Here is an 18,842-nt window from a genome sequence, read left to right as displayed (position 1 = left end):
CAGAGGCTAAAGCTCGTACAAAACTGGAGACGTCCATATACATCAGATGAATGAAGTTTTCGGTGGGAACAGGCTACCATTTTTAGTTATGGGGGTGTCTCATCTCTTCCCTGACAGCAGATATTGACAGAAAGAAGAGTCGGGTATGTTGAATTTTAAACATGTCCGCCTCTCCTGGAGGTGTCTAACCGCATCTCCGCAGTGATAACACATGGACACTCCGCCAGAGCATGCATGTGTATGGGAGGCCGGTGGGAAAGATCTTGGCGGACTAAGTACGGCCCCCTTTACTCTTCACCGCTGTCTCAGCTAACCTATACAGAGACAAAACCAGGTAATGCTCTGTCCACGGGGCGTAATGCTCTGTCCACGGGGCGTAATGCTCTGTCCACGGGGCGTAATGCTCTGTCCACGGGGCGTAATGCTCTGTCCACGGGGCGTAATGCTCTATCCATGGGGTATGTGGAGAGGACACCACTGGCATCTGCTGGGCGCAGAGGAGCCTATGGAAACATTCAGCATGTTGGCCATCTGATACATGGGGGTCTCACTTCTGGGACCCGCACCTATTCTCCAGACCCCGCTCCACTGTGATTGTAGAGGGGGCTGCACTTACGCCACTCTCCCCCTGTGCAGGACCAATATATGGGCCCTTTGCAGGGCGGAGGCTGTAGTGGTCCCCTGACCTCTCGGGCCTCTGTGCGGCTGGAGAGGGTCCATCAATGATACGTCCACCCCTGGTTTCCCCGATTCACTGTTCGCGGAGTCCTCGCCATCACCCACTGCACCAGGTGGGACCTCGGTCTTGAGAAAGACACTGGTCCTACAACTGGTAACTGCATGTACTGGTGGATTGTAGACCATGTACTGGTGGATTATAGACCATGCACTGGTGGATTATAGACCATGCACTGGTGGATTATAGACCATGCACTGGTGGATTATAGACCATGTACTGGATGGAGGTTACAGACGGTTATTTGTGTCTCTCGTTTTATCTTTCAGTGGATAATGTCACTAAAGCCTTTGAAGCCATGCGCAGATATCAGCCCCGAGGACCCCTGGTAATGTCGTCACTTCTTTGTCCCCCAGTAATGATGTCATGGTTATTATTGTGCATTAGTGACGCCCCCACTATCCTCAGCGACTGCACAGGATGATGATGGAGGTTGTCAGTCGTATCATGGACCTGATCATGCTGAGTGCAGGGCAGATACAGAGGGTACAGCTGCGTAGGGCCCCTCTCTTCCCGTACAGCTGTACACGGCCCCCTCGCTTCCCTTACAGCTGTATACGGACCCCTCGCTTCTCTTACAGCTGTATACGGACCCCTCACTTCCCTTACATCTTTATACGGACCCTCGCTTCCCTTACAGCTGTATACGGACCCTCGCTTCCCTTACAGCTGTATACGGACCCCTCGCTTCCCTTACAGCTGTATACGGACCCCTCGCTTCCCTTACAGCTGTATACGGACCCCTCGCTTCCCTTACAGCTGTATACGGACCCCTCGCTTCCCTTACAGCTGTATACGGACCCCTCGCTTCCCTTACAGCTGTATACGGACCCCTCGCTTCCCTTACAGCTGTATACGGACCCCTCGCTTCCCTTACAGCTGTATACGGACCCCTCGCTTCCCTTACAGCTGTATACGGACCCCTCGCTTTCCTTACAGCTGTATACGGTCCCATCGCTTCCCTTACAGCTGTGTAAAGGCCCCTCGCTTTCCTTACAGCTGTATACGGACCCCTCGCTTTCCTTACAGCTGTATACGGCCCCCTCGCTTCCCTTACAGCTGTATAGGACCCCTCGCTTCCCTTACAGCTGTATACGGTCCCATCGCTTCCCTTACAGCTGTGTAGGGCCCCTTGCTTTCCTTACAGATGTATACGGAGCCCTCGCTTTCCTTACAGCTGTATACGGACCCCTCGCTTTCCTTACAGATGTATACGGCCCCCTCGCTTCCCTTACAGCTGTATAGGACCCCTCGCTTCCCTTATAGCTGTATACGGTCCCATCGCTTCCCTTACAGCTGTGTAGGGCCCCTTGCTTTCCTTACAGATGTATACGGAGCCCTCGCTTTCCTTACAGATGTATACGGACCCTCGCTTCTCTTACAGCTGTATACGGACCCCTCGCTTCTCGCTTATAATGTAATGAAGGGTGAGATGTCCGTACACACCATCTAATGTGTATGGTGCCCCTACTCTTCCCCTGACAGCAGGATAAAATATGAGGGCTGCTGAATTACATCCACAATCCATGGGAGATGATCCACTGACCGAAGTGTCTGGCTGCAGATTATTTCTCTTTTCCCATCATGAACTCATGCACGCTCATCAGATATCAGCGGGCATATATGTGAGTTCAGGAGGGGAATCTGTTGAATGTGACGTCATCACTGGGGTCTTATGTCCCATCCGCCTCGTGGTGATTCTCCTCATTGTTGTCTCTGCCGCAGGTGAACTCTGAGTATTACACCGGCTGGCTGGATTACTGGGGGGAGAAGCACGCGGTGACCCCATCGGACAGAGTGAGCGGGGGTCTGCAGGCCATCCTGGAGAGCGGAGCCAGTGTGAATATGTGAGGACTTGTGTGGAGCGCGTGGATTAGATGTCGGTCTTTCTATGGCTCCCAATAACTTTGTGTTTTCTTTCAGGTACATGTTTGAGGGCGGCACCAACTTTGGTTACTGGAATGGTGAGAAAAAGATCAAATGTTTTGTCTTTATATTACTCGATGCTTTTCTCCAAATGCTGCAAGGATCCCGGTGCGTAAAGTGCAAGGTTAATCAGATGAACCAGACCGATCAGCCCTGCCTGACATCAGAGAGATTCCCCTCATGCTGCTAAATCTCCTCTGCCCCATGGAAACATGGACTCCACGAGAATCCTGACCTGCCCTAAGACCTTAAAGGGGGTAATCTGGCGTCATCCAGAGCCGCTCCTTTCTCATGCCGATAATGTTATGACCCCACGCACCTTCCGAGATGTGACTATGGTCGGCAGGTATCGTGCACATCGGGTGCGGGGGGTCACGTCATCATCGGCACCACTCACTCCTGATGTGAAAGCAAGTGGTTCTGGACCGCACTGGAAAACCCCTTTAAGGGCTCGCTCATGTGAGCGTACAACACGGCCTATAGTACTCGGCCCAGGGTTATACTACGGGGCAGCATGCTGCGAGTGCATCCAAGAATCAGATTGCACCCCAAAACAAGTCTATGGGTGCTTTTGAAACATCGGACTGCACTCGGATGTCATCCCAAATGCAGTCTGATTACCGCGGAGGCCGACAATGGAGGAGATGGAGGAATTAAGTCTCCGTCTCCTCTGCACCCGACTGAATCGGATCACAGAGCAATGACTCTCGGATCAGACTGGTGTCATTTGTGTAATCGGCCCCTATTCCCTCCCACGAGAGAGAACATGTGACCGCGGGCGATGTACGGCTGTCATGGATCAGACTTGTCTCTCAATCTCCTCTGTGAGATCTGCTGGAGGAACAAGTCTTCACCTTGCAGTCCTCCTCCTGTCCCTGACCGGCCATTATTAGAGGCCGTTATAGTCATGTAGGGGGCACTTGGTCTGTGCAGTGATTTGGTCGGGGGCCCATAGAACATCCACATGATGGCAGAACGTCGCCCCATCACTTTGCCTCCGTCAGATCGTCCCGGCGCCAACTCTTCCCACGGGCCGCACCAGACACACATTGCTGAAAATGAATAATTGTGACCGTTTCATATCCTAGGAGCTGATTTCTCTAAGGTCTACAAGCCCATCACTACCAGCTACGACTACGATGCCCCTCTGTCCGAGGCCGGGGACCCTACGGATAAACTGCTGGCGATCCGTGCAGTAATCAGTAAGGTAAATGCTCTGGTGGTGTAGCAGCAGATATGGAGCCTTCTGTGTGTGGTGCCGCTATCCGGCCGCATTATTAGCACATCCTGAATAAACCGTGGGATCCGCTGTCAGTAATTTACAAAGATTTTACTAAGATCAGCTTCCTAGCAGACATTGTGCATCAATTTATTCGAGTTTGCAAGATCTCTGCTACCAGTGAACACAAAACCTGTCCTGTGAACCTCTCGCCTCGTCTGGTGCCTCTGCAGTCTTTCTACGCTGCGTCCCCGGCTCTCTGTGACGATCCTTCATCCCGTGCGTCCACTGTAGCATCTGGTTACATGGGATGAAATGTCACCACTGCTCGGATCTAAGACCTGGATAAAAGAGGCTTTTGGCTTTTTTTTTTTTTTTTTTTTCTTTTATTCTGGTCGTGCAGATTTAGAAAATCACTTTATTGTACATTTTTACTTCCACGCTGAACTCAATCTTTGCAAAAACAAACAAAAACCCCTGCATATTTTGCCCTGCAGACATTGACCGTGCTGTGAATGTAAAGAATGTGCAATGCAGGTCAATTTCCGCATCCACTTTGCTCCTGGGAAATTCGCAGCATTTTGCATCTAAAAATCTAGACTTTAAAATTCACAGCAATTCTGGTACGGATGAACAAGACCTTAAAATTAATGCTTCCATTCTCTGACACCAAGCAGAAATCTTGAAAATAGGAATTGAAGCAGAAACTAAACTGTGAAGCTAAAGAACATTTAATTATTGTTTCAGAAACCCCCCTATAAATCTTTTTGAGGAAATGTAGCTGTGAATCCAGCTCTGAGAGTGAGAAACACTTACTAGAAAGCGGCAGCATGGAGCACGTTATACAGCAGTATTGAGCAGTGTAGCTGTGAATCCAACTCTGTGAGATACACATACTAGAAAGCGGCATGGAGCACATACAGCAGTGCAGCTGTGAATCCAGCTCTGAGAGTGAAAAACACTTACTAGAAAGCAGCGGCATGGAGCTTATGCAGCAGTGTAGCTGTGAATCCAGCTCTGAGAGTGAGAAACACTTACTAGAAAGCAGCAGCATGGAGCACATTATAAAGCAGTGCAGCTGTGAATCCAGCAATGTTGTGAGATAAGCTCATTTTGTTTTTATCTAGGTTTTGTCTGTTTAGTGGCCAATGTGAACATGCGCTTACACGTTCCACACACACACCAACTTATTTGAAGTTCATTTTTCTCTATCGCCTCTCATTGGGGGACACAGGAACCATGGGTGTATGCTGCTGCCACTAGGAGGCTGACACTATGCAAATAAAAAAGTTAGCTCCTCCTCTGCAGTGTACACCCTACCGACAGGAAGTAGGATATTCAGTTTAGCTTAGTGTCAGTAGGAGGTGGACACGGGTCTTTCATTAGACCCTTATCTACCTCAATGTGCGTCGTTTCTTTTCAGGTTTTTCCGAAGGGATACAGGGTGAACAGTCACACCTGTAGTCCCACATAGCGGACTATGAGTACGGCGTGTACTGCCACCCCGTATCCTCATAGATCCCTATCCAGGACCAAGATCCTAGCACACAAGCGTGCTCAGAAGTCCGGTCCTGGCTCCGTCCCCCACCCACTCGCCCACCAGAGCCTGTCGGTCGGAGGAGACGAGGACGTCCATCAGCAGCTCACATGGACGTCTGATACCTTCACAAGGTTTGAGGTTAGTAATGGACGACGTGGGATGTTTTAGGTGAGTATCCCCTTTAGGAGTGGGCAGCAAGGACATTGTCCGAAGCGGCTGATTTTCTGACAGCCGTGCTCTTTTAACCGCCGCGGCCCCTTCTGGCGGTCGCCGTTTTTGGCCTAATTTGGGACCCGGCTCCTTCCGGGGCCCATTCCTGGCGATGTGCTAGCCTGCGGCCGCGCTCCCTTGCAGGCTGCCGCGCCGGCGCCGCGGCACTCTCCGGCGGTCGCCGGTTCCTAATTTAGGCCCCGGCTTCCCCGGGGCCTACTTCCGGCAACTAACCTTAGGCCGCGCTCTTGCGACGGTCTGGCAGCTGCCGCGCCGATCTTCCGCTATCCGGTGCCGGTGCCGCGGCACTTCCCTGCACTCTCCGGCGGTCGGCGGTTCCTAATTTAGCCCCCGGCTTCTACTCAGGCCTACTCTTCCGGGGCTGACTCCGCCCACTTCCTCCTCTGTCGGGCGGGCTTTTCTCCCGCCCGACTGTCAGAGCCGCCCACCGGCGCCATCTTGGTGCTCCCCTGGTACAGAGCGGCTAGCTCCGCCCACTTCTAGCCGCCCCATTCGGCCTGGGATCGCCGCTGTCTTGCTGAGGAGCGTTCTCTTCCGGACCCGGTGACTGGGTCCCCTGCATCCTCCGTCTCCCTGCTGGTGCCCTGGACCTGTGCCGTGATCTGGCCGCAGCTACAGCCGGGAGCAGTCTACAGGACCCTACTATTGCTGTGAGTAGCTCTGCCATGCAGTCCATTACTCCCCTCTCCTGTTTCCCCTAATCATTTAGTGGGTCTGCTCCCAGGCCTAATCATAAAAAGACAGCGTTCCGTTCTCCTGCTGCAGCAACTCCACTGTCCGTCCAGGAGTCCCCTCGCCGGGCGAGACCGAGACACCAGGATGTCACGACCCTGGGGTCTGTGCTTGACCGCAGTTGCCAGTGGGTCACAGGATTCTCCGTCTGGCCTCTTCAACTCTGGCACAAGAGATCCAGACAGGAGCGAAATTCTAGGTTCCTTTTTCGGAGGGATACAGGGTGAATATTCACACCTGTATTCCCACATTAGGGACTATGAGTACGGCATGTACTGCCACCCCGTATCCGCACAGATCCGACAGCAGGACCATGATCCTAGCGCACAAGCGTGCTTAGAAGTTCGGTCCCAGTTCCGTCACCCACCCACTCGCCCACCAGAGCCTGTCGGTTGGAGGAGACGAGGACGTCCACCATCAGCTCCATGGACGTCTGACACCTTCCTTCTCGCCCTCCGGTCTGGAACGGTGAGATCCCTCTTCCTGATCCTCCTCTCTCTCTCTCAAGAGAGAGAGAGAGACGGGCGTCCTCTGTCATGTTTGCAAAGGATGTTTCAGACTTGGTTCTCAACAGGTATAACCTTATTGTTGCAATAAACCAGACCTTAAGCATCATGGATACCTCTACGGAACCCGCAGGATAGGCGGTTTCGTTTAGACGGTCAAAACCACCTTCCAAGGTCTTTGCCCCACTCACTGAATTTGTGGTGGTACTTGTCAGGGGAAAGGCGAACCATACCAGATGCTTCAGACAGGGAAGCATCTCTGCATCCTATATTCCTTCTCGTCTGAGCTCATCGCTAACAGACGGCAGGATGCGGTCAATTGTGGACTTGTCAGTCCCCAGACTGGCTACCAACTTGGCCCCTCCACTTCCCTCATGGGTTCCAAGGATAGGAGAAGCGGGCAATTCTACAACAATTCTAGAATCGCTGGATAAATCAGCCTTTGAAACGGCTGCTTCTACTTTGTCGGCCATCACCTCTACCTTGGTCTCAAGGACTATAGCTAGATGGATTAATCAGCCTTGTAAGAGCACCCCGGCTGGAGCTCCTCTGGGAGAGCTAGCCGACCTGACGGACCAGATTTCCTGTGCAGGGAAATATTTGGTATCTGTCTCCCCAGATGTGCGGCTTGTGCAACTCACACGTCCAGCAATATGGGGGCCATCCGACGGAATATTCGGCTCTACTCCCGGCAGGCGGACTTGTCTTCAAGAAGTCCCTTACCAGACTCCCCTTCCAGGGGGCCCGTCTCTTTGGCTACATGCTGGAACAAATTATTAAGGACGCCACGGGAGGCACGAGCTCCCTTGTCTTTTCGCTGTTTTGCAGTGTCGGAAGATTCCTCTAGCTAACACAGACCGCGATCTCGTCTGGCTAGACAAAAGGCTTCCTTTAAGCCTACCCCTTCCTGGCGTCCCCGCAACTCCCATAGTTTGTCCACCAGGCCTAGATCTGGCAGATCTTCCTCGGCAGAACTCTGGCTAGGGGCCCAGCGTTCCCTTCAGTTTGGGCGGGCGTCTCCTGTTTTGTTCAGAAATGTTTGGCTGGCCTCGGTGGAGGACGCTTAGATCAGGGAGGTGGTGTCCTCTGGATACAAGGTAGGGTTCGCTTCGCGGCCCGAAATCGCTTCTTCGAATCTCGCCCTCTAAAAATCCTCCTTTGATCCCAGGTTTTCTTTGCGTCCATTACCTTCCTTCTTTGTTCGGAGGTTATCGTTTCCATCCCACAGCAGGAACGCTTCACAGGTTTCTATTCAATCCTGCTTGTAGTGCCGAAGAAGAGCGGCGCAGCTCGACCCACCCTGGCTCTGAAGTTAGTGAACAGAAGGTTCCGCATGCGGCATTTCTGGATGGATTTCCTCTGTAAGGTTCTGGCTCCCATGGATCCACAGGAATTCCTGTGCTCCATGGATATCCAAGATGCCTTGCTCCATGCCCTGATTTTCCCAGCACACCTGAGTTTTCCTGCGTTTCGCGACGCAGAAGGGTCATTTCTGGTTTGTCGTCCTGCCGCTCGGTCTTGCGACCGCTCCTGGTGTCTTCATAGAGATCATGGCCACATTTATGGCCATATTGAGGATCAGGGGCCTAGTGCTTCCTCATCATGCCTCTGCCTCTCTCTCAGGCCCAGGTGAGTCTGACCATTGTCCTCGACTCCCTGTCCCGTTTCTGGTGGCTGGCCATCAGAACAAAGTCTTTTCTTATTCCGAGTCAGCGTTTTGTCCTCTTAGGCATGTTGTTCGACACCGTCAGTCGGGGGTTTTTCTTCTCGAGGAGAAGCGGGCAATTCTACATACGCCCTCTGCAAGGCCTTCAGCTGCCTTCCTTCCGTTCAGCAATGACGGTACTGTGACGCATGGTGACAGCATCGGGAGCGTTCTCTTTTACGCTGTTCCACTTGAGACCACTTCAGCAGGCCATCCTTTTTCAGTGGGACACGTCTGTACGGTCTCTGGATCCCTGATCCGGGTTTCCATTTGATTCCAATAGCCTCTCAACTGGTGGCTGTCACAGTGATGGGGACATTGGTCGGAACATTCCCTCTCATTCCCCAGGTCCGGTCCTTCCAAGGCAGGTGGTGACGACGGTCACCCGCCTTCCTGGCTGAGATGTGGTTTCTCGCCATCTGTCAGTGATGGGGGCATTGGTTGGAGCAAGAGTTCTCTTTGCCGATCGACACCCTTGAGATAGGGGCCATTCCTCTATCTCTGAGTCACTGTGAAAGGCTTCTCAGAGGTCTGCCAGTCAGAATCCAGACGTCCAATGCCTTGATTGTGGCATATGTCTATTACCAGGAAGGGATTCAGAGTCTCTTGGCAATGGCGGAGGTATCCAAGATCATCCTCCTGGGCAGAGGCGACCTTTTCGGCACTATCCGCAGTGCATATCCCCGTCGTGGTCAACTAGGTGTTTTCTCTGCCACGAGGGCCTTACGGCAGGAGAATGGTCCCTTCTTCAGGGGGCCTTCCTTCAATTTTGCCTTGATGGAAAACTCCGGACGCGGATCTCCTGGCGTCCCGACTGCTTAGCAAGGTTCCACTTTTTGTCTCCAGGTCGGTGATCCTCTTGTTGCGGATACCGATACTTTGACCATTCCTGGGTCGCATTTTGTACTTCCCTATTTGTTCCTCCCTTCCCTTCCTTCCCAGGCTGTTGAAGCTCAATGCGGAGGGGGTTCCGATCATTCTGACCGCACCAGATTGGCCCAGAAGGTTCTGGTTGCTGAGATCGTTCATATCCTCGTGGACTCCCACTGCAGGCCCCAGACAGGCCAGATCGTCTGTACTAAGGACCGATCTGCCACAGAGTTCTTGGTGGCTCGATTTAACAGCTTTGCCCCTGAAACCTTCCATTTTGGCCGTTTTCTCTAGGCGGGACTTGATGCTGGCCTTGCCCTTAGTTCTCTAAAGGGTCAGATAGCATCCCTTGCCATTCCTTTTCTGAAGTCCCTTTCAGTAGTCCTTAGCTACTGGCTACCACGGTACAGAGATTTATATCCGTTCAGTTCTCAGATCAGATCTTTTCTTCAAGAAGTGGCACATGCGGCTCCCCCGTACCAGACTCTCGTGGATCCCTGGGACCTCAATCTTGTTCTGGAGGCTCAGTGGGGTTCCCCCCTTGAGCCCCCCCCATGAGGTCTCACTGTCTGTTTTCTGTCCTGAAGGGTAGCGTTTTCTGGTGGCCTTTTCCTCCATTATCCTCGGAGTTGGTGGCTCTCTCCTGTCGCCCCACTTCTTGGATTCTTCACCAGGATAGGGTAGTTTTACGGCCTTCATCGCTCCTTCTACTTTAGTAAGATCGTCCGTCCCACCTTTGTCCTGCTCCGACCGATTCTCTGGGGTCGTTCGCTGAGCAGGCTATGCCTGGTCAGGGCGGTGAGGATCTATTTATCTAGGATCGCCTTCTTTAGGAAGACGGACCGTCTATTTGTCATTCCAGACGGCACGCCAAGAGGCCGGTCGGCCTCCAAGGTTTGCCAAATGTTATATACCTGCGCTTCGGCAGTTGCCAGCCTAGGCGGGAGGATCCTGCAGGCGGCAGTGATGTGTCCTCTGACCTGAATGGAGTTTTCTGCTGTTCCCACCCCAGGGACTGCTTTGGGACGTCCCATGGTTCCTGTGTCCCCCAATGAGAGGCGATAGAGAAAACAGGATTTTTGGTTGCTTACCGTAAAATCTGTTTCTCGGAGCCTTCATTGGGGGACACAGCACCCTCCCATGTTGAACAGCTCTGTTTATTGTGTTATACTGTTAAAGTTTGTGTTCTTTGAACGCTCTTTGAGGGTTTGAAACTGTTCAAACTTAAGCAGCGCTTTACAGTCTTTGGCGCTGTATAATTGAAGATTATTATTATTCTTTCTCATTTACACGTTGTTTCTCCTACTGCTTTCTCACTAACTGAATATCCTACTTCCTGTCGGTAGGGTGTACACTGCAGAGGAGGAGCTAACTTTTTTATTTGCATAGTGTCAGCCTCCTAGTGGCAGCAGCATACACCCATGGTTCCTGTGTCCCCCAATGAAGGCTCCGAGAAACAGATTTTACGGTAAGCAACCAAAAATCCTGTTTTTTTAACAGCCTTGATTTTCCTTATCACGTTAATTTCAGTATAAAGCCTAAAACTATTTTTTTTTTTCTTAGTTCCAGTCTGTGCCGGAAGGACCCGTCCCGCCACCAACTCCAAAGTTTTCATACGGTTTAGTCACACTCAGTAAGGTGAGTACCTGGAACATGTCTGGTACAGATGGCCGCCCACAGCAACATGAGATCACTGATGTAGTGTTCCGGTTCAGGTTGGAGATCTCGTGGATCTACTGGATATTGTGTCACCCTCGGACCCGTTCGTCACTCAGTACCCAATCACCTTTGAGGATGTGAAGCAGGTGACTTCTATACAAGTCGCGAAGCCGTCAATATCGTTATTTCTCAGGACTGTGACATTATGATTTTTTCCTTCAGTATTTTGGATTTCTGCTGTACCGGACCAGACTGACCGGAGACGTCCCTGACCAAACTCCTCTCTCATCAGTAGTAAATGTCGTCCATGACCGGGGTTATGTTTCAGTCGGCGGGGTAAGAGATGTTTGATTCCTGATGTTCTGTTATCCTGACCAGCCCTTTTTCATGAGCACGCTCAGATTTACTGAGCATCCATGTGTTCAATAGGAAAATAGGGAACAGGCTGCAAACTCCCCATTAGGAACAAAGGATCGACCATGTTAAAATCCTAGATGCCCAATCCTCCTTCACCCATGACATCAGCTGTTGGCGAAGAGTCCAGACCCACCCATGTATTTTAGGTGTTTGCCCCTCTGTCCTGTGTATGGGGTTGTACTTTGCCCGACATCTCCTGAACACCTCAATACCCCCCCCCCCCCCATGATGTTGTGTGAGGCCTCGTCACTAGACTTCTCACGTCATCATGGGAGGCCTAGGAAGTGACGGAGCTCAGGAGATGCTGGTCCAAATTGCTATGATGTCACAGAATAGATAGATTCATGTTCTTCTGTTTCTATGTAGCACATATTCGGAGGCAGCAGCAATGAGCAGTGTAGCTGTGAATCCACCTCTAGAAATGAGAACCGCTTTCTAGATCAACAGCATGGAAATAATTATACAACAGTATTGAGCGGTGTAGCTGTGACTCCAACTCAAGGTGTGGGAAACACGATAAACAGCAGCATGGGGCACATTATACAACAGTGTAGCTGTGATTGCAACCCTAGGCATGAGAAACACGATAAAATAGCTGCATAGAGCACATTATATAGCAGTATTGATCAGTGCAGCTGTGAATCCAACCCTAGGTGTAAGAAAGACTTAGGGTATGTGCACACGTTGCGGATTTTGCTGCGGATACGCCTGCTCCTCAGTAGGAATCCGCAGGTAAAATCTGCACAAAAAACACAGGAAATCCGCAGGTAAAACGCAGTGCGTTTTACCTGTGGATTTTTCAATAACGGTGCGGAAATATTCGCACATGAATCCGCAACGTGACCACATAGCCTTACTAGAAAACAGCAGCATAGAACACATTACTGGATTGAGCAGTGTAGCTGTGAATCCAATCCTATGCATAAGAAACACTTGCTTAGAAGCAGCAGCATGGAGTAAATTATACAGCAGTACTGAGCAGTGTAGCTGTGAATTCAGCAATGTTGTGAGATAAAACATTTACTAGAAAGCCGCAGAAAGACTTGCCTGTGTGTCTGGTCTCTTTGCTTCGTTGTTTCACTTTGCTCCTCCTTCCTCTCCATGGACTTTAGTAGGCAGCTGTAATTTGATCCCTCAGTGAGATGACAGTCTGTCTTGTTTGGAGTAGGATGGCTTTCAGTTGTTTTGCAGTAAATCACGAGATCAGGAGGGAAGAGGAGAAGTAGCTCAGAGTTGTGTCTTGAGATTCCGCTCACCGGATCCTTCTCTCCTCAGACATTATCGGTCAGGGAAGAGCCGGTCGGTTACACCGGATTCTCGGGCCTCGTTCACACGTTGTGAATAAGGGGAATAATGTCGCCGCTGTCATGTTTACACTTTGTGTTTATTTTGCAGCACTTTTACGGCGTGCTGGAAAGGGAAAGCCTGAACAATGTGAATGTGACAGGGAAGGAGGGACAATGGTTGGATGTTTTGGTTGAAAATATGGGAAGAATAAATTATGGCAGCGATCTGAAAGACTTCAAGGTAAAGTCGGCGACGGAGAGGAGCGAGATAATCGCCACGCCGAGTAATTAAAGGGATGTTCATATGTGATCTCACTCCCTCAGGGGTTAATAGGGAACCTGACGCTGGGGAACGACCTGCTGGAAAACTGGGCGGTCTATCCCCTAAATCTGGACGGCCCCATTTCCCAGGGGTGGCCTCACATGGCCGATCACATGCTGAAGACGGCGCAGACCGAGAGCAGGACGGGTCCGGCCATCTACAGCGGGACCATGACAATCACCGACATCGGAGACACGTACCTGAAACTGCCCAAGTGGACCAAGGTGAGAAATAGGCAGTATATAGAGTCCCTGCACAATCCTCCCGAAATACGCCCCCCATTATGTGACGCTCAGTCCTCACTATTATCACATGTGGACAGGTTACTGCCTCCAACAAAATCAGCACAATCCTCTACTGCTGCACTGGAGCTCTGTTATCATTGTAGTGCACAGTGACTGCACCAGCAGAATAGTGAGTGCAGCTCTGGAGTATAATACAGGATGTAACTCAGTAATGTAATGTATGTACACAGTGACTGCGCCAGCAGAATAGTAAGTGCAGCTCTGGAGGATAATACAGGAGGTAACTCAGGATCAGTAATGTATGTACACAGTGACTGCACCAGCAGAATAGTGAGTGCAGCTCTGGAGGATAATACAGGATGTAACTCAGGATCAGTAATGTAATGTATGTACACAGTGACTGCACCAGCAGAATAGTGAGTGCAGCTCTGGGGTATAATACAGGATGTAACTCAGGGTCAGTAATGTAATGTATGTACACAGTGACTGCACCAGCAGAATAGTGAGTGCAGCTCTGGGGTATAATACAGGAGGTAACTCAGGATCAGTAATGTAATGTATGTACACAGTGACTGCACCAGCAGAATAGAGAGTGCAGCTCTGGGGTATAATACAGGATGTAACTCAGGATCAGTAATGTAATGTATGTACACAGTGACTGCACCAGCAGAATAGTGAGTGCAGCTCTGAGGTATAATACAGGATGTAACTCAGGGTCAGTAATGTAATGTATGTACACAGTGACTGCACCAGCAGAATAGTGAGTGCAGCTCTGGGGTATAATACAGGAGGTAACTCAGGATCAGTAATGTAATGTATGTACACAGTGACTGCACCAGCAGAATAGTGAGTGCAGCGCTGAGGTATAATACAGGCTGTAACTCAGGATCAGTAATGTAATGTACACAGTGACTGCACCAGCAGAATAGTGAGTGCAGCTCTGGGGTATAATACAGGATGTAACTCAGGATCAGTAATGTAATATATGTACACAGTGACTGCACCAGCAGAATAGCGAGTGCAGCTCTGGGGTATAATACAGGATGTAACTCAGGATCAGTAATGTAATGTATGTACACAGTGACTGCACCAGCAGAATGGTGAGTGCAGCTCTGGAGTATAATACAGGATGTAACTCAGGATCAGTAATGTAATGTATGTACACAGTGACTGCACCAGCAGAATAGTGAGTGCAGCTCTGGGGTATAATACAGGAGGTAACTCAGGATCAGTAATGTAATGTATGTACACAGTGACTGCACCAGCAGCATAGTGAGTGCAGCTCGGGGATATAATACAGGAGGTAACTCAGGATCAGTAATGTAATGTATGTACACAGTGACTGCACCAGCAGAATAGTGAGTGCAGCTCTGAGGTATAATACAGGATGTAACTCAGGATCAGTAATGTAATGTATGTACACAGTGACTGCACCAGCAGAATAGTGAGTGCAGCTCTGGGGTATAATACAGGAGGTAACTCAGGATCAGTAATGTAATGTATGTACACAGTGACTGCACCAGCAGAATAGTGAGTGCAGCTCTGGGGTATAATACAGGAGGTAACTCAGGATCAGTAATGTAATGTATGTACACAGTGACTGCACCAGCAGAATAGTGAGTGCAGCGCTGAGGTATAATACAGGCTGTAACTCAGGATCAGTAATGTAATGTACACAGTGACTGCACCAGCAGAATAGTGAGTGCAGCTCTGGGGTATAATACAGGAGGTAACTCAGGATCAGTAATGTAATGTATGTACACAGTGACTGCACCAGCAGAATAGTGAGTGCAGCTCTGGGGTATAATACAGGATGTTAGTCAGGATCAGTAATGTAATGTACACAGTGACTGCACCAGCAGAATAGTGAGTGCAGCTCTGGAGGATAATACAGGATGTAACTCAGGATCAGTAATGTAATGTACACAGTGACTACACTAGCAGAATAGTGAGTGCAGCTCTGGAGTATAATACAGGATATGTAATGTAACATAGCATTTGTTTTATTTTCTGCAGGGACAGGTGTGGATAAACGGCTTCAATCTTGGACGATACTGGCCCATACGAGGGCCACAAGTAACCCTTTATGTACCAGGCAGTATTCTAAGCACTTCCCAGGTGAATAACATCACGGTGCTGGAGCTGGAGGAGGCGCCACAGCAGCTTATTGTCATGTTTCTGGACAGGCCCATACTGAATGGGACTCATGTGGGAAAATAAGTGGTGACATTGTGGACGATTCTACAAGTTTCCTGATTGGACTAAAACCTGCGTTCTGTGAAATGATGACAGCAGCGGAAAATGAGTCTTATAATGAAGCCGCTGCTGCCAGCTCCGCAGGGACGAGACCCCGAACTGTATGAGTTGGGGGCAGGATAATCCCGGCGGTAGCGACATTTATATTACATGAATGTGAATCGCGTTACACAACCCGCTCTGATCCTCAGAGATTTTCTTATGGTATCTTGGCACTCTTCTTCTGATTTGTAATTGGTCTTTATGGGATCACATCGCACCCCCCCAATGTATACAGACCGAGGTCATTAAAGTGAAATGCCCACCTCTCAACTGTTTTTTATGATGTTGCTTTTTCACATTGTTTTTGCTTTGTAGAAAATACCTCCCTGTAGCTAATTGGAAACCATCATCAAATCAATGTTGGCTGACATGTTTTTAATCGAAATCCAGCACTGTAGAATTGATTAAAAAAGACCATCTTTAATACCCCCCCCCCCCCAAAAAAAAAAAAAACAAATGGAAAAGGTATATACTGAGGACCACTGCGAGTCCTATCAAATCCATAGGATTGCAGACTAAGGACTGCAATGGGGGAGAAAAGGAGATTTTTATGTACTCACCGTAAAATCTTTCTCTTAGCCTCTAATTGGGGGACACAGGACCATGGGTGTTATGTTGCTGTCCACTAGAAGGCGACACTATGCATAATCTGAAAAAGATTAACTGTGGCTCCTCCTCTGCAGTATACACCCCTGGACGGCGTCAGCCTTCTCCAGTTTTGTGCAAAAGCAGTAGGAGGAACGTAACATGAATAATATAGACATGCCTATAAGAAGGCAACTATGTACAAGCTCAAAGAACAATATGAGAACTCAACAGTAACAACAGCCCGAAAAGGGCAACAGGGTGGGAGCGGTGTCCCCCAATTAGAGGCTAAGAGAAGGAGATTTTACGGTGAGTACACAAAAATCTCCTTTACTCTGTCGCCTCATTGGGGGACACAGGACCATGGGACGTCCTAAAGCAGTCCCTGGGTGGGAAGCAATGGACGAATATTGTGCAGAAAGGCCCCTATACTTAGGGCATCGCCGCCTGCAAGACACATCTACCAAGGCTCGCGTCCGCTGAGGACTGGGTATGAACCCTGTAGTGTTTAGTAAACGTGTGTAGGCTAGTCCAAGTGGCTGCCTTACACACTTGTGCCGAATAGCCCAGGAGGCCCCTACCGCCCGTGTAGAGTGTGCCGTAATACCGGCTGGAAGAGGAGAATTCTTAAGGCGGGAGGCCTCTTGTATGGTGGATTTGATCCACCTGGCAAGGGTAGCTTTGGAAGCTGGCAGACCCTTGTGGCCGCCTTCCGGAAGCAATGCCCTGACGAGGTCAAGCGTATGCAGAGCCTTCTCCACTCTATGAACCGGAACCGGACAAAGGGATGGTAGTGAAATTTCCTCATTGAGGTGGAAGTTGGACACAACCTTCGGAAGGAAGGATGGTACCGTACGAAGAACTACCTTTTTACCCTTCGCCACGACAGCACCCCACATGAGAGGGATCCGCCCCATAGGAACAGGAAACCTACAAAATAAAAGGAGGCGGTCCCCTCTCCTCCTCAGTTTAGGTTTCCTGTTCCTACAGGGACCCAGCTTACCTACAGATGAAGAGGAATCCCTGGGCCATGCACCCGCCTGCGTCGGTATCTAAGGGAACGGCAGGGGCTGCGGTTCCAGAAGCAGCGGCGGGGGAGCCCCTGCTTGCAGCCTCCCCCCTTGTCTGGCCAAGCATCCACGGTCCGGGTCCGGTCACCGTGGGTCCGCCCGGCACCGTGAGGACGCGCGCGCTGCTGCGGCCGGCTTAATATCCCTAGCCGCCGCATGGTGAGTGAGAGCGGCGCGTCTAACCCGGAAGTCGCTGGAGCACTTCCGGGTTGGTCCAGGGAGGCAGGAGAATGAGCGGCAGATTCAAAAATGCAGCGCTAGCGTCGGGCCGGTGTGTGTAAGATGGCTTCACCGGCCGACGATGCGCACTTGCCCGCAGTGCAACAGCGTTCTCCTAGCAAGGAGAGAAGCGCTAAGAGCAGCACAAAGAGTGGTGGTCGACCTCCAGAGAAGGGTTCTACCACCAAACGAAATCCGCCTCCAGAACCGGTACCTGTCAGCTTCACTGGGTGAGTTTTTGAAAGAGTCTCTTCCTATATGCTGATATATGTTCCTCCTGTATCTTTCCTCTAGACTAAGAAAAGGACACACAAGTCCAAGCACAAAGAATGTGCTTTATGTACGCAGCCCCTCCCGGATGATTATGTTAAAAAACTGTGTTCGGAGTGTATCATGCAAACCTTACGGCAGGAAAACATAATGACGCCATCAGATGTCAGAGCTATAATCCGGGAAGAAATGCAGGGGTTGGCGCAGACAAGTACCACCAGTACCCGTCAGCTTAGTAGGTCCAAGTCTCCAGTCAGTTCACAGTCAGAGGATGTATGTATATCCTCAGGTGAAGCGGAATCCCAGCCGAGCTCATCCGAGACTGAAGGGGGACTTTGTCTTCCCAACAGCAGTATGGACCATTTAATAAAATCTGTCAGAAGCACGATGGGGTGCTCAGATGAGAAAGAAAGTAAATCGGCTCAGGACATCATGTTCGCGGGGTTAGGACAGAGGAAACGTAGGTCCTTCCCCGTCATAAAAACTATTAAAGAAATAGTAAAAAAAGAGTGGGATAAGCAAAATAGAGGTTTTCTACCATCATCCTCTAAAAGACGCTATCCCTTCAGCGACGAGGAGCTAAATACCTGGTCAAAGGTGCCGAAGGTTGATGCCGCTGTAGCCTCCACAACCAAACAGTCAGTCTTACCGGTGGAGGATTCAGGAGTCCTGACAGACCCGCTGGACCGTAAAGCAGAAGCTTTACTAAAAAGGTCGTGGGAAGCCAACACGGGGGCGTTCAGGCCCGCCATATCTAGTACCTGCACTGCGAGGTCACTACTAGTGTGGATGGAGCAACTGGAGGAACAAATTAGAGGTAGAACTTCGAGAGAGTCAATCCTGCCGAAATTCCCTCTAATCAAAGAAGCAGTAGCATTCCTGGCTGATGCCTCTGTGGATTCGCTACGCCTTGCAGCCAGGTCAGCCGGCCTAGTGAACACAGCCCGGCGAGCGCTCTGGCTAAAGAACTGGAAAGGGGACGCACAGGCCAAAGCAAAACTTTGTG

The 18,842-nt window shown here is 50.4% G+C and overlaps 1 protein-coding gene across 1 annotated transcript in view; it reads left to right on the top strand.

Annotated features, from left to right (window-relative positions):
• Positions 1–15,962, top strand: part of GLB1L (galactosidase beta 1 like) — a 23,920-nt gene extending 7,958 nt beyond the window's left edge. Inside the window, exons 7-16 of the mRNA XM_077273117.1 lie at positions 1,006–1,064; positions 2,462–2,583; positions 2,660–2,700; positions 3,751–3,869; positions 11,029–11,103; positions 11,181–11,270; positions 11,347–11,460; positions 12,937–13,068; positions 13,152–13,373; positions 15,411–15,962. Of these exons, the coding sequence (XP_077129232.1) occupies positions 1,006–1,064; positions 2,462–2,583; positions 2,660–2,700; positions 3,751–3,869; positions 11,029–11,103; positions 11,181–11,270; positions 11,347–11,460; positions 12,937–13,068; positions 13,152–13,373; positions 15,411–15,614 (1,178 nt within the window). The 3' untranslated portion in view covers positions 15,615–15,962. The remainder of the gene's footprint in view (positions 1–1,005; positions 1,065–2,461; positions 2,584–2,659; positions 2,701–3,750; positions 3,870–11,028; positions 11,104–11,180; positions 11,271–11,346; positions 11,461–12,936; positions 13,069–13,151; positions 13,374–15,410) is intronic.
• Positions 15,963–18,842: the final 2,880 nt, after the last annotated feature.

The sequence above is a fragment of the Ranitomeya variabilis genome, chromosome 7 (assembly GCF_051348905.1).
Source record: "Ranitomeya variabilis isolate aRanVar5 chromosome 7, aRanVar5.hap1, whole genome shotgun sequence".
Classification (NCBI taxonomy): Eukaryota; Metazoa; Chordata; class Amphibia; order Anura; family Dendrobatidae; genus Ranitomeya; species Ranitomeya variabilis.
This window is presented reverse-complemented; position numbering and strand designations above follow the sequence as displayed.